The sequence below is a fragment of the Alligator mississippiensis genome, chromosome 1 (assembly GCF_030867095.1).
Source record: "Alligator mississippiensis isolate rAllMis1 chromosome 1, rAllMis1, whole genome shotgun sequence".
Lineage (NCBI taxonomy): Eukaryota > Metazoa > Chordata > Crocodylia > Alligatoridae > Alligator > Alligator mississippiensis.
Window position 1 is genome coordinate 243,713,691 of NC_081824.1, and position 14,585 is coordinate 243,728,275.

The 14,585-nt window shown below is 48.4% G+C and overlaps 1 protein-coding gene across 3 annotated transcripts; it reads left to right on the forward strand.

Moving 5' to 3' along the window:
* Positions 1 to 4,886: 4,886 nt before the first annotated feature.
* Positions 4,887 to 12,148, forward strand: COPS7A (COP9 signalosome subunit 7A). Of its 3 annotated transcripts, none has more exons than XM_019476536.2 (8): positions 4,887 to 4,962; positions 5,039 to 5,267; positions 9,192 to 9,267; positions 9,573 to 9,661; positions 9,739 to 9,941; positions 10,485 to 10,590; positions 10,890 to 11,041; positions 11,534 to 12,148. In XM_019476536.2, exons 2-8 carry the CDS (start codon positions 5,106 to 5,108, stop codon positions 11,571 to 11,573), a joined length of 828 nt encoding a protein of 275 aa, XP_019332081.1. In that variant the 5' UTR covers positions 4,887 to 4,962; positions 5,039 to 5,105; the 3' UTR covers positions 11,574 to 12,148. The 3 variants fall into 3 exon arrangements, with proteins under 3 accessions (XP_019332081.1, XP_059576410.1, XP_006271459.1); XM_059720427.1 differs by having other exon boundaries at positions 4,937 to 5,267; positions 11,534 to 11,589; positions 11,931 to 12,148; XM_006271397.4 differs by having other exon boundaries at positions 4,937 to 5,267.
* The last annotated feature ends 2,437 nt before the right edge of the window (positions 12,149 to 14,585 follow it).

A 14,585-nucleotide genomic window follows, 5' to 3' on the forward strand; every position in this document is an offset into this window, starting at 1 on the left:
CCTAGTACAAGCCCTGTTGTTTTCTTCTTTACCTAACATTGTATTCAGTGTGTGAAGAGCCTGAGAACATATTAGCTCCAGTAAATCAAATCCATAGTCCTTTCCCGATTCACTGATTCAGTGCAGGCTCTGTCCTAACCCAGTGAGATGCAGAGACAAACCCCATGTTTTATCAGTCAAAGAACACAGCACTTTTCTTGCGGTCTTAACTAACAAGTGGGGAGTGATGCTAGGTGCTAAGGCACATAGCTGACAGCCTGAAAATCACAAGTTAAAGGCCATAGAAGCACACAGTCCTTCCAGATTCCAATAAATCTGTGAATTCTACTAAAAATTTTGTCACAAGGAAGCCAATGAGGAACTAGGGGGCCCATTCCCCAAACCACCCACCTATTAAGTTGTGGGGCTCATGGCATTTTTTTAAAGTAATTCTTTCACTGGTACACACATACCCTCCTTTCCCCCCACCCCCATTAATATGGGAAGTAGAGAAGGAGTAACCCCCTCTCCCTCCCTTGCTTCAAGGTTTGAGGCATCCGGAACTGAGAAGCCCAGTGCAGAGGACAGTATACCAGGAGTCAGCTATTCAAATGAGAACTATCTCCTTTCCACATCATGACTTTCCAAGTCAGTCCAAAATAGAAGGGGATTAGCTCAGGGGACTTGGGAGATGGCCTCTGAGGCTTCTCATTGCTAAGGCACTGGTCCTAGTCTGCCACACTGGTTTGGTGGGATCTCAGAGTCAGTCTTACCTAATAATTGCTTTGTGTCTTTTGGATTAAATTCATTTTCTTCTCTTGGATTAAATTCATTTTCTTCAGGTTCTTCAGTATAGTTCTTGGTGGGGTAAATATTTGCATAGAATTATAGTGTCAGGATTACAACTGGGATGTAGGCCTGTAAGGGACTGTGATGTAGGCAGTCACCCTGGGTGGAGCCACAAGCTGGAGGGAGAGTCAGGAGCAGGAAGGAGGAATCCAGACCAGTGTCACTAGCCACAGGGTCCAGAGCAGACAGATATAGCTATACAGGACTGGGCATGGGTGATTGTCAAACTGAGCCATGAGACAGAAGCCAGCTGTCAGAGGACAGGGGTGGGCAAAATACAGCCCGGGGGCTGGATGAAGCCCGCCAGGCCATTCTATCCAGCCTGCAGGCCCCCCCCAAAAATAAGAAAATAAATATTTATCTGCCCCTGGCTGCCTGTCATGTGGCCCTCGATGGCTTACCAAAACTCAGTAAGCAGTCCTCCACCCGAAATAATTGCCTGCCCCTGGTCTAGAAGCACATGGATCAAGGAGCCAGCAAGACAGTCTGGAGACAGAGGAGTCAGAGCTAGACCCTAGAACAAAGATTCAGCAGGCAAGAACAAGGATAAAATCACAGAGCCAATCAGCAGGACCCAAAATGCTAACAAACAGGTAGGGGCCAGGAAACTCAAAACAAGTTGTTAGCAGTCCAAAGCTAAAACATAAGGTGCAGACAGAAGAGCAGTTCCCTGTTGCAACTCATGGCATTTTGCAGGAAGCTCTTTGTGTTACAATCCCACAGACCCAACATATGTTCACTGTTGTATCCTGGTGGTTGAGGGATCCAGCTCCCGCAAGCCTGCAGCCGCTCTCCTCTAGCAAGCCCCAGCCCAGACCCAGTGCTCTTTTCAGAATGGGAGGGAGGAAAAGGTAGCGAAGAGAGCTCATTCTGGGGGGTGCCCAGCTGGCACTGGAGGGTGGGGCAGGTGGATTGGAGCTCCCCCCCACCTCAGGGGGGCTCCAGTCCACCCAGACCACCCTCCAGTGCCAGCTGAAAAAAACCCCAAACCGAGCTCCCTCTGCTCCTTTCCTTCCCTCCTGTTCTAAAGATAGCACTGGGAGTAGGGCTAAACTGCATCAGCCCAGCCCTGCTGCCAGCATGCACAGACACAAGTTACTGAAGGCACTCTATTTTGGAGCACCTTCAGCTGAACCCTCATGCAGTGTCAGATTACCATGAGATCGGGCCCTTTTAAAGCACTCTGCAGCTGTGGACTTGTATTTGGTCACAACTGTAGAGTGCTTTCAGGGACCAGATGGGGTAAAAATTATTATTTCTGTCTACACCTAAAGAAGCATCTATTCTATTAGATAGCCTCATAAGATCAGGTTGAGCTTTTACTTATAAGCAGACAGCCATGCCTACATAGGCAACTGGGACCACCTGGGAGTATTTAGGTCATTGGCAGCCAGGCCCTTGGTAAGGGGGTCCGACTCCATGATCTATTGAGGTCCCTTCCGACCCTAACATCTATGAAACTAGAGTCAGCTGGGAGCAATTGTTTGCTGCTCTGACTCCTGCTACATAGAAAAATAGGGCTGGATGGGACCTTAAGAAAGCCACTTAGTTCAGCCCTCTATTCTAGGCAGAGTCATCTCTATCTAAACTATCTCAAACAAATGTTTGCTTGACCTGCACTTAAACACTTCTAGTGATTAACACTCTATTCCACAGCCTCAATGCTTAACCACCCCCAGAGTTAGAAAGTGCTTTGTATTATGCAACCTAAATGTCACTTGTTGCAATTTAAGCTTATTACTTTTTGTCCTGTCTCTTATGGATGCAGAGAACAGTTAGTCACCATCTTCTTTAAAACAACCCTTTTTGTTTCATAGTTTCATAGTAGCTAGGGTCAGGAAGGACCTAAACAGATCATCTAGCCTGACCCCCTGCCACAGCATTAACAGCATTCATTCATGTATGTGAGATGTTATCAAAACTGCGCTCAGACTTCTCATCTCCAGACTGAGTAATCCTAGTTCTTCCAACCTTTCCTTGTATGTCATATGTCCTAGACCTCTAATCCTTTTTGTTATTTTAATTTTATTTTTTTAAGTTGCCCATGTCTTTCTTGAAGTGCTGTACCCTAAACTGGACACAGTATGCCAGCTGAGGCCTCACCAGTGCTGAAAGTAGTAGAATCTCTTCTCATGACTTGCATATGATACCCAGTATGCTATTAGTGTTTTTTGCAACTGTATGAGACCGCTAACTCATTCAGCTTGTGGTCCACTATAACCTCTAGGCCTCTACTTCTGAAGTATAGTAGTGTAGCCAGTCACTCCCCATTTTGTATCTGTGCATTTGATTGTTCCTTCTTAAGTGCACTACTTTACACCTGTCTGCTCAAATTTAATCTCAATTATTTCAGGCTATTTTTCTTATTTATCAAGGCCATTTTGAGTCCTCATCTTTTCCTCTAAAGGGTTTGCTACCCCACTCAGCTTGGTGTCATCTGCAAATGTGGTAAGTATGCACTCAATTCTATCCTCCAAAGAACATAGTGAGCAATACTGGACCCAAGATAGACCCCTGGAGAACTCCACTTGATATCTTCCCCCAGTGAATCATTGATGACTACTCTTTGAGCACAACCATCCAACCTTTTATGCACTCACCTTCCAGTAGTTTCATTTAGACTGCATTTTCTTGCTTACTAATGAGAATATCATGGGAGGCAACATCAAAAGCTTTGCTAAATTAGAGGTAAATTACATCCACTGCTCTCCCACCACCTTCAGAACCTGTTGCTTTGCCATAGAATGAAATCAGGTTGGTTAAGCATGACTTGCTCTTGACGAAGCCAGGTTCGCTGTTCCTTATCTCCTTGTTATCCTCTAGGTGCTTAGAAATATGTTATGCTCAAGTATCTTTCCAGATATCAGAGTTAGATTGATTGGTCTGTAATTTCCTAGGTCCCGCTTGCTCATTTTTATTTTTTTTTTATATAAAGATGAGGTATATAAAATATAAAGATATTTTCCGTTTTCCAGTCTTCAAACACCTCAGCAGGCCAGCAAAATACTACAGCATATTATTTTAGGACTTTTGAATGCAAATTTTCCATGTCTGCTGATTCAAAACTCTTTATGCATATTAGGGATGTTATCAGATCTCATCAATAATAGGCAGCAGCTCTGCAGTGACCTCAGTCAAGTCCTTAAGTACAGTACTCTAGGATGCATCTCATCTTGCCCAGCTGATTTGAAAACATCCACTTTGTCTAAGTTACCTCTGACTTGTTCTTTCTTTTCAGCTATCTACTGCCCTAACCTTTGCATCTTTTGCTGTTAAGTGGGCCTGCCATCTGATTATTGACCTGACTTCTGCCCACAAAACTACTTCTTGTAGACCAGACCTAGCAGGTAGAGTACAGCCTGCCCTCATAGGTTAGGATTACAATGTGTTAAAAAACTGTTGTCCAAGGCCATGTTTGAGGAAAAGGGATTTCTATACTGGCTTTTATGGCCATTACCTGCAACAGGACTGCCTTGAAGTAAAATCTCTAGTGTAAAGGACCACTGGCTTCCACTTCCAGGTCCGGGCATGGAGAGCCGTGACAGAGCCCCACAGGCCTTAAACGGGCAGAGCTTAGGACAGACACCCCCACACACTTGAGTTCCAGCTGTGGCGCTCAGCGCCCCGAACTGCTCTGGGACCACATCCTGCAAGCAGGCATCTTAGGCTGAGGGAGTCTGGCGACATGAGCAGAGAAGAAGGGGGCAAAATTGCCCCCAGGCGATGGGCACTACCCTCAGCAGCACCCCCAAGGCTCGGCACCACGGCTACCCCCAGGAGGGAAGTGAGCCTCCAGGTCACTTTCAGGGCAAGCTAAAGCCTACACAGCGCCACCGGCCTAGGCAGCTCTGCGCACCAGCCACCTTCACAGAACAGCATAACGCAGCCAACCCTCCCAGACCACACTCCATGGGTGCGGGCAATGTTACTCAGCGGGCCGGCCCCACCAATGGGAGAGCGGCGGGGACGGGACCACGCCTGTCTGGAACCAATGCGCAGAAGAGCTGGGGTAAGAGGCCTCGCGTGATGTCACCAACCCGGAAGTGGTCGCTCCTGGAAGGGGCGGACCCTAGAGAAGGGGGAGGGGTAGTGCCGGGGACCGAGCGCTCGTGCTGCCCAGGGAGGGGTCCCCAGGTAGGTGGCGTGGCGTGGCGCGGCGCGGCGCGGCGGGCGGGACCGCCTCGGCTACCCGCGCTGCTTGTCCCTGCAGCTCGCTGACGTGCCGCGGCCGTGGCCTGGGCCGGGCCGGCGCGGTGGGGCGGGGCGCTCGCAGCAGCATGGCAGCGGAGATGAAGGTGACGGGGCAGAGCCAGGAGCAGTTCCTGCTGCTCGCCAAGTCCTCCCGCGGCGCCGCCCTGGCCAGCCTCATCCACCAGGTGCTGGACGCGCCCGGCATCTACGTCTTCGGGGAGCTGCTGGACCTGCCTAACGTGCGGGAGGTGAGCGTCCTCCTCCCGGCCCCGGGGAGCCCGCCGGAGCTTGCACCCCAGGGCTTTGATTGCCCCTTGGGAAAGGGCCCGACGGGCTGGCCCTGCACAGTGCCTGGGCAGTGTGCCTTCCTGGCCCCGGGTACAGGATCACGGAGGATGGGGGCTGGAAGGTACCTCAGGTCATCTAGTCTAACCCCTGCTCAAAGTCAGATCATCCCAGCCAAGGCTTTGTCTACCCAGTTCTTACAAACCAAGCATTGCAATCCATGGCCCTGGCCCTGGGCATGGGAGGGAGGACCACTGTGCACTAGCCCCCCTGCTGGATGTTCTGTTTATGAACCTTCCTACTTGCCACTGTCTGCTTCAATCGTTTCTCTTGTCATAGTCATAGGATCATAAAAAGTGAGGGTTGAGAGGGCATCTAGTCCAACCCCCTGCTCAAAGCAGGACCATCCTCAGCTAGATCATTTTAGCCAAGGCTTTGTCTAGCTGGGTTTTAAAAACCTCCAAGGACGGAGAGTCCACAACCTCTCTGAGTTACCTGTTCCAGTGCTTCACCACCCTCCTTGTGAGAGAGTTCTTTCTATGCTTACCTGTTAGAATCCATACATCCTAGACCTTAATGCTGGAAGCTGCTAGGGGGGAGTAAACTGGGTATTACCAGGGTGCCTCCACCCCATCCACTGCAACCTCCAGCATTAAGGTCTAGGAAGTTCTGATTCTAACAGGTAAGCGCAGAAAGAACTCTCTCATAGCTTATAGCTCTCCTTAATGGGCTTTAGCCCATGTTCCAGAAAGGCATATCAAAAGACCTGTGTCACTGAGGAGGGGGGCTTACAGTGTTTCCTTGTGTGGCAGGCCCATTTGTTATGCCATGAGGAAGTGTGGGCTTACACGCACAAGGAAACACTGTAAGCCCCTCTCCTCTGTGACACAGGCCTTTTGATGTGCCATTCCGGAAACATGGGCTAAAGCCCATCAAGGAGAGCTATAAGCCATCCCCTGGTGATGAGGGCCATTAAGAGCATATCACTGATTACTTGGGACAAATAAAAACAAAACTGGGACAGGAGTGAGGGCTATTGGTTCATAATAAGTCCATCAAGGGAGGACACCAAGCAGAGTACACAGGCCAGTGCCCTCATATGAGTCCATGGAGCCAGTAGAACTCTGCCTGGAGACATGAATATCCATGCAGAGATGAAATCAGGAAGGCCAAAATACAATTGGAGTTGCAGCTAGCAAGGGACATGAAGGGTAACAAGAAGGGTTTCTACAAGTATGTCGGTAGCAAGAGGAGGATCAGGGGAAGTGTGAGTCCCTTACTGAATGCGGGAGGCAACCTGGTGACAGAGGATGCAGAAAAGGCTGAAGTGCTCAGTGCCTTTTTTGCCTCAGTCTTCACAGGCAAGGTCAGCTCCCAGACTACTACACTAGGCAGCACAGTTTGGGGAGGAGGTGAGCAGACAACAGTGGTGAAAGAACAGGTTAGGGACTGCTTAGAAAAGCTGGACGTGTACAAGTCCATGGGGCCAGATGGGATGTACCTGAGGGTGCTGAGGGAGTTGGCTGGTGGAATTGGACATCATCTTTGAAAACTCATGGCGATCAGGACAGGTCCCAGATGATTGGAAAAGGGCAAACATAGTGCCCATATTTAAGAAAAGGGAAAAAGGAGGATCCAGGGAACTACAAACCAGTCAGCCTCACCTCAGTCCCTGGAAAAATCATGGAACAGATCCTCAAGAAATCCATTTCTGAGCACTCGGAGGAAAAGAAGGTGATTATTAGGAACAGGCAGCATGGATTCACCAAGGGCAAGTCATGCCTAACCAACCTGATTGCCTTCTATGACAAGGTGACTGGCTCTGTGGATGCAGGGACACCGGCGGACGTGGCGTACTTTGATTTTAGCAAGGCTTTTGATACGGTCTCCCACAGCATTCTCGCAGGCAAACTAAGGAAGTATGGGCTGGATGAATGGACTGTGAGGTGGATAGAAAACTGGCGAGAGCATTGGGCTCAGATAGTATCTAATCAATGGCTCTATGTTTAGTTGGAACCTGGTATCAGGTAGTGTGCCCCAGGGGTTGGTCCTAGGGCCAGTTTTGTTCAATGTCTTCGTCAACGACCTGGAAGATAGCATAGAGTGTACCCTCAGCAAGTTTGCAGATAACACCAAGCTGGGGGGAGTAGTAGATACATTGGAGCATAGGGCTTGGATTCAGAGTGACGTAGACACTAATTGTAGGATTGAGCCAAATGAAATCTAATGAGGTTCAACAAGGACAAGTGCAAAGTCCTGCACTTAGGATGGAACAATCCCATACACCAGCACAGGCTGGGGGCTGGCTGGCTGGGCAGCAGCTCTGCAGAAAAAGACCTGAGGGGTCACAGTGGACAATAAGCTGAATATGAGTCAGCAGTGTGCCCTTGTTGTCAAGGCTAACGGCATACTGGGTTGCATTGGTAGGTGTGTTGCCAGGTAAAGGGCAGTGATCATTCTCCTCTATTCAGCACTGGTGAGGCTACATCTGGAGTACTGTGTTCAGTTTTGCCTCTTTTCTTGTAGACTTAGGATCTCACTAGGGAAAGGAAAGTGGCCCCACAGTCCCCAGTGATCTTCCTGCCAGAGCCTCCTTCCTGGTCAGATGGATTGCTACCTTGGCTAGGGCCTGTGTAACAGGCCTGTTTGAAATGCCATGGGGTCATGGGCCCTGGCCCATCCGTAAAATATTATAAGTATCCCTGAGGACACATCAACCGAGTATTTGGGACAGCTGAAAAGAAATCAGGAACAAGAGTGAGGTCACAGGTTAAAAACAAGGGATTTGGAAGGGGACAGTGAGCAGAGCACACCAGCCAGCACCTACTGCCCCCTGAAGGAATCAAGGGAGCCTGTGGATGCTGACCATTGAAACTCTGCCCAGAAACATGAGTGGATGAGTGCTAGGCAAACAGCCCCAAACTGACCTGGCTTCTTCCCAGCCAGAGCCTCATTCCTGATCCTATAGATCACTAGTTTGGTTAGGTCTTATGTAACAGAAGCCTATTTGATGTGCCAAAAAGAAGCTCAAGGGCTTATTGCCCATTACGAAATCTGTAAGCCTCCCTAAATAAGGGAGGCCACTGGGAACACATCAACTAGTTGTTTGGAACAATGAAGAAGAAACAAGTGAGGGAGGGAGTGAGGTCATAGGTTAATAACTAGAGCATCGGAAGTGGAGACCGAACAGCACACACCTGCTCACTGAAGGACTCAAGGGGGGCCTGTGGACCCTGCCCCAGTGAAACTCTGCCCAGAAACATGAGTGGGCAAGCGCCAGGAAAGCAGCTCCACACTCACCTGGGTTCCAGCCAGAGCCTCCTTCCCAGTCTTATAGATCACTAGCATGGCTAGGGCCTGTGTGACATAGGTGACTGGGCAAGATGAGCTGACACTTCACAGTAAATGGCAGTTCTTATGTTGTCATCTGGTGTTTTTTCTTGCTGCTTCTCTGCAGCTCCTCCCCCGCCCCCCTTCCTTTATCCATCTCTTACTCACCCAGTCCCTTCCCTTTTCCCAGATCTTGTCCTTTTAACCTCTAAGCCACTTGGCCTGCTTCCATAGACAGAGCCCTGCAGTCTTAGTGGGACTTGCTTATGTCTTTCACCCTTCAGGCTCTGAGCTCTGTGGCTGTTAAGTAGTTACTGTTCTTCCTCCTCGTCCTCCTCCTCCTCTCTGTCATGCAGCTGCATTTTGTTGGATACAGGAATCCACCATATCTTTAACCTCCAAACCAGTTAGGGTTGAAGCACTTAGGAAACAGCCTGGTTATGTTAGAGGTGTCCCTGCGTGCCGTGCTAATAGAGCTGGGAATTGGGAGTAGGAGTTCGGCTGTAGTGTACAAAATGTCTTGCTGTTTATATCAAGTGCTCCCTTTCCTCACACAGCTGGCTGAGAGTGAGTTCTCCCCCATCTTCCGTCTGCTCACCGTCTTTGCATATGGGACATATGCTGATTACTTGGGTAAATACATTCCTCTCTTACAACACCTTATGCCATGTTTCCGGAAGCGGGTGAGGCATCAGTTTAGTCTCCCAAAGAGCAGAAATGGTTGAGAGACAGCAAGAGGGAAGGAACAGCAAATGACATCAGGAAAAGGTTGCACAGGAAGCATCTGCCTGGGCTGGGTAGGGGTCTATGAAGCCAGAAGATGTCTTGCTAGAGCCCCATCATTCAGAATCTTGGAAAGAAAAACCCTGGCCCAGGGCAGGGAGAGGGGATATGGGACATACTCGGCTCTAATGTCTGGCTTTCTTCCCTGAGAGCAGCTGAAGCGGCCAATCTCCCTCCTTTGACTGAGGCGCAGAAGAACAAGCTGAGACACCTATCAGTTGTTACCCTGGCTGCCAAGATCAAGGTAGTGGCTGTCTCTCTCTCCCGGCCCACATTCCCCTTGGAGCTACCTTGTGCTAATTATCATCTCTGTTGCCATAGTGCATCCCCTATTCGGTGCTGCTGGAACAGTTGCAGCTGAAGAACGTGCGGCAGCTGGAGGACCTGGTGATTGAGGCTGTGTACGCAGATGTCCTCCGTGGGAGCCTGGACCAGCGGAATCAGCGCCTTGAGGTTGACTACAGCATCGGGCGGGACATCCGAAGGGAGGAGCTAAGCACCATCACCCGCACATTGCAGGAGTGGTGAGGAGGAAGCCCCCAGGGCCAACCCCACACAGGCTGCAGGAGTGGTGAGGAGGCTCCCCCAAACCCTCTGCCTGCTGTCAGAGGGGGGGAGGAGGTGCACCACCCACCACACAGAAAGAGTGAGCTCCATTCCCAACCCCTGTGTGCTACTAGAGTGATGAGGAGACACTTGAGAAGTGGAAGAGACTCTTCCAAATTCCCCTGTCTGCTGCTGGAGCATGGTGTGGCACTGTGACCCTATTTCCTCACTGTACAGCTCTGTCTGCTCTGGACCCCCTCAGTTCCCATCAGTGACTTCTGCAAAATGAGTGTCACCTCTTTCAGATCCCACCCCACCACCACCACCCCTCCCCATGTCTTTACTGTGGCACTGGTGCTCCAGTGCCCTTTCTGTGTGGCTATATTCACCTCCTCCCAGGGCCAAAGCTCTGAGGCCTCCAGCTATGTCTGGGTGAGAGTTCAGGTCCCACCCATCCATCCTCCCACTTCTCCATTGCCTTTTGGATCTTCCGTGTACTCAGGTTTGTTCTTTCCCTGCAGGTGCCAAGGCTGTGAGGTTGTCCTGTCAGGCATTGAGGAGCAAGTTAGCCGGGCTAACCAGCACAAAGAGCAGCAGCTGGGCCTAAAACAGCAGATAGAGAGTGAGGTGAGTGAGAGGGGCTGGTTATTCCATCACTGTTGACCCTAGGAGTGGGTTGGAACCAGTGCTCTGCATTTACATGACCTTATCTGAACCAGGCAGTGACACTTCCCCCCTGCCATGTTAGGACCTTCTGTCTGGGGAGAGTCAGGACAGCTGGGCACTACTTTACAGACCCTCAGAAGTTCTGTATTATAAAGATTTCCTCCCTCTTCAGGTTTCAAATGTTGGCTAGTATTAGACTTCAGTTTAACTGACTTTTTCATTGAAACTTGTCTTTTGTTCTCGCTTTCCCATCCTGGTAGGTGGCAAATTTGAAGAAGACCATTAAAGTCACAACAGCAGCAGCTGCAGCAGCAACATCCCAGGATCCAGAGCAGCATTTAACAGAGCTCAGGGAGCCAGCTCCTGGCACCAACCAGCGCCAGGCCAGCAAAAAAACTTCTAAGGCCAAAGGGTAAGGAGCTGTAGCAGCTTGGAGTGGCCCTTCCCCCTGTGTATCCAGGGGACAAATCTGTGGGACCTTTGTTTCAGGCACGAACACAGGCATAACAAGGCAGCATTGGCTATGCTGCTGCCACCACTGGCAGTGCAGAAGCTATCTGCCAGCTACACAAGTAGCTGTTTTTGCCACCTCATCTTTCAAGATTGCTGCCCTGGTCTCCCCACTCTCAGTTATGCTACTGAATGAGGGTGCATCCCATTCTCCTATGTACACATGTGACAGCAAGCTTAGCTCTACCTCAGCTCTGTTTGTCCTCCACTAATGGGGGTGAATTGCAAGGGTCCTCAATTTGAAGCAGCAACAGTCTGTTAACCCTGTTTGTGGCCGCACATTTCTATAGCTGCAGGTGGCAGCCACTTTTGTTTATGTGCATTTGGGGAGGAGCCTGTGTGGCCCTTGCTCCTGTCAGAGCTTTTGTTTCTCTCTTTCTTTTTTTTTATGCAGACTCCGGGGCAGTGCGAAGATCTGGTCTAAATCAAACTAGCTGGATCCCTGGGAGGGTGAGAAGGAGAGATTGGGTGGGGGGGAGAAAAAGCAGGTGTCCAGTGTATGACACTTGTGATCTCATCCCCTGTATCTGTATGTCCATTTGGTTCTCCTGCATGTTTGATCTTTCCCATCTTCTATGCACTTTCCCCTGTCTTATCCATCACCTGTACCAATATCTGCTAGCCTTCTACAGCTATCTCTTGTCCTCTAAACTTGTCTGTCCCATGTGTCATCATCCTCCCCACACCCACCCATTTTTCTCTCTCTCTCTCCCCTCCACCCCCCATCACTTGACAGGTAAATTTAAAGAGCCATAGCACTAACTCCATTTCAGTCACCTTTATGCCAACAGAATATCATGGAAGCCTGGAAGGAACCTGCCCTTGCACTCAGCAGCCATTTTGGTTCTGTGGGATCCTTGGACAATTTGCTCCAGACTGCCATCTTGATTGTTTGATCTTTGTTTTGCTGGGTTGGGGTGGATTTTGTGGGGATTGTTTTAAAATAAAAATATATATAAATTATAAATAAATATATATATAAACAATAAAGATAGATCTATGAACACTCCCATCTGTGATGGTGTTTCAGTATGTGGGCAGGAAGTTTCATGCAGATCTTTGAAATCTGACATAACTATGGTATCAGGGATTCCCTGCCCCTCACCTTTTGGTGGAGATGGAATGAGAGGTCCAGCTGGTATGCTGTCATTTCCAATTCAAGAGAGAGATTGTTGCATGGCCTGGGGTGAGGGATCAGAGAGGTACTTACCTCTCTCTTTCTGTGCCCTAACAGGAGAGAGGTTCTAATTTGTGATTCATTCAAGACTGTAGAATGACCAGAGCTCTTGTTTCTGAATATGCAGTTGAGACTGGAGACCAGAACACCTTCTTTCAGGGATTCAACAGACTGACTTTATAAATTAGAAAAGGAAGAGTTAATAATCCATGGGGGGGTGGTTAAATTGCAACTATCTAATTGACCTCCTGCATAACATAGGTTGTAGGATTTCAGCAAGAGGTTTCTGCATTTAATCCATAGTTTACAGATGAGCTGCAGTGTATCAGCTGTCAAAAAAAATAGTTATTGCAGATTTAGTGCTAATTGATGCCATATGCCATTCCTGGACTCTGAGAGTTAGGTAATAAAGCCTTTCAGAAGCTGGCAGTAGCCACTATGACTGATTCAATATGGGAGACGAGGGATATAATGAAGATAAACTATTAGAAGAAGTACCATTGTTCACGCTGAATTCCACAGGTCTGAAATCCGGCATTTGTCAGCATATATCCAGTTGATGTATGCTCCAACTACATTCCCTGTGTAGGTACTAGTTGAAGCAATGTGGCAGAGAAGATAATGAGGAAGTTGGAATGAGAAAAGGGTTGTGGGACAGCTTTCTCTTTCTGCCGGTATTCACTCTTGGCTATGGTAAAGTATACATCTTTATTGAGAGGCTGACATGTGCCTAGAGAATGATCTTTACTCAGGTGATGAACCAAAATTGAGAAAAATCCATTTTAGTTTAAATCCCCCCCGAAAGTAGAAGCCACTGAGAAGGAAGAAAGGGAAATCAGATTGTAAACCATATAAACCATAATGTAGCAACTTATCTTTTTTTATAAGAGAAGCCAAAAAACAAAGGAAATCTATGGTCAGCAGAATTCAGAGAAAGGAGGTTTCCTTTTTCTTTTTTAGGTATGGTGGGAACAAGGAATTCTAACAAAGTCACTCAGAAAAGGAAGGTGCAGTCAGTAAATGTGTGTTTGGTACTGAAGATTGGGTACTGATGATGTCTGATTCTCATGATGAAATACTTTCAATAAACATGGATGATAATTAAACAGCAGGCACTAAAGCTAGACATATTTTTAAATCACTACATTTGGGTAATTTGCAGTGAGGACTTCTTAAAGAGCTGCCAAGGAGGTCTCTAGACCATTAATCTTTATTTTCAATAAGCCTCAGAAGAGGAAGATGGAACAACCAATAGGCCTGTCAGCCTGACATTGATCTCAGACAAAATAAAGGAACAATATATATGAGACTTGATTAATCAAGCATCAAAGGAAATTAAGGCACTGAATGTCAATCAACCTAGGTTTGTAAGATATTGATCTTTGTGTGTTTTTTCCCCCTGAGATTACATGTTTGACATAAAGGTTACTGTTAATACAATAGATTGATAGAGTATTTGACTTGGTACTGCACAGTATTTTGAGTGAGAACCTAGACGGACATCAATTCAATGTGGCATACAGTGAATGGATTGAACACTGGCTAAATGGATAGATCTTAAACTTCAAATGAGGAATCATTATTAAGCAGGTATATTTCTAGTATTATCTCACAGGGATCAGTTCTTAGCTATATGTTATTCAATATCTACTGCTGAGTGTAGACAGACCTAACAATTCTAGTCCTGTTCCATCCAGTGTTATAATGATTTAGCTTGTGTATTGCTAAAGGAGCATGCAGAGGTAACAGTGGATGCATGTTGCCAAGCAGCAGCTTCCCCTCCCCTTTTAAAGTGGTTAAAAAGTATGTTTGCCCATAGCCTTGATCCGTGACTGAGAAGTAAACCTAGATCTACGGGGTGGTCAGCCTCAGCCCATGGACCAGATCCAGCTTGCAGAGCCACTCTGTCCAGCCGGAAGGGTTTCCCACAGATCCAAAACTTGGGCAGGGGGCAGGAGGTGGGAAAGCAGTGGCAGCATTAATTGCTGTTTCCCTGCTGTCAGTTTTCCAGGCCTGTGGGGAACCCCATGGGCCAGATAGAGTAATCCTGCATGCTAGATTGAACCTGTTGGGCTGAGTGGATGTAGTGTGGACCCTGTGGAGGTGGCACAGGCCCAATCCAGATGGCATGGACCTGATCCAGGCAGCACAAGACCAAATGGAGGCAGTGGGGGCCCAATCCAGGTAGCATGGGCCTAGTCTGCCAGTGCAGGGCTGAGTGGAGGCAATACAGGCCCAATCCAGCCGGTGGACCAGCCCTGTGCTACTC

Excerpts from the sequence above, each read along its gene's own strand:
- COPS7A (XM_019476536.2), top strand. The coding sequence starts at position 5,106 with ATGGCAGCGGAGATGAAGGTGACGGGGCAGAGCCAGGAGCAGTTCCTG. Across the intron at positions 9,662-9,738 it reads CCCTGGCTGCCAAGATCAAG|TGCATCCCCTATTCGGTGCT; the intron begins GTAGTGGCTGTC and ends CTGTTGCCATAG. Across the intron at positions 9,942-10,484 it reads ACCCGCACATTGCAGGAGTG|GTGCCAAGGCTGTGAGGTTG; the intron begins GTGAGGAGGAAG and ends CTTTCCCTGCAG.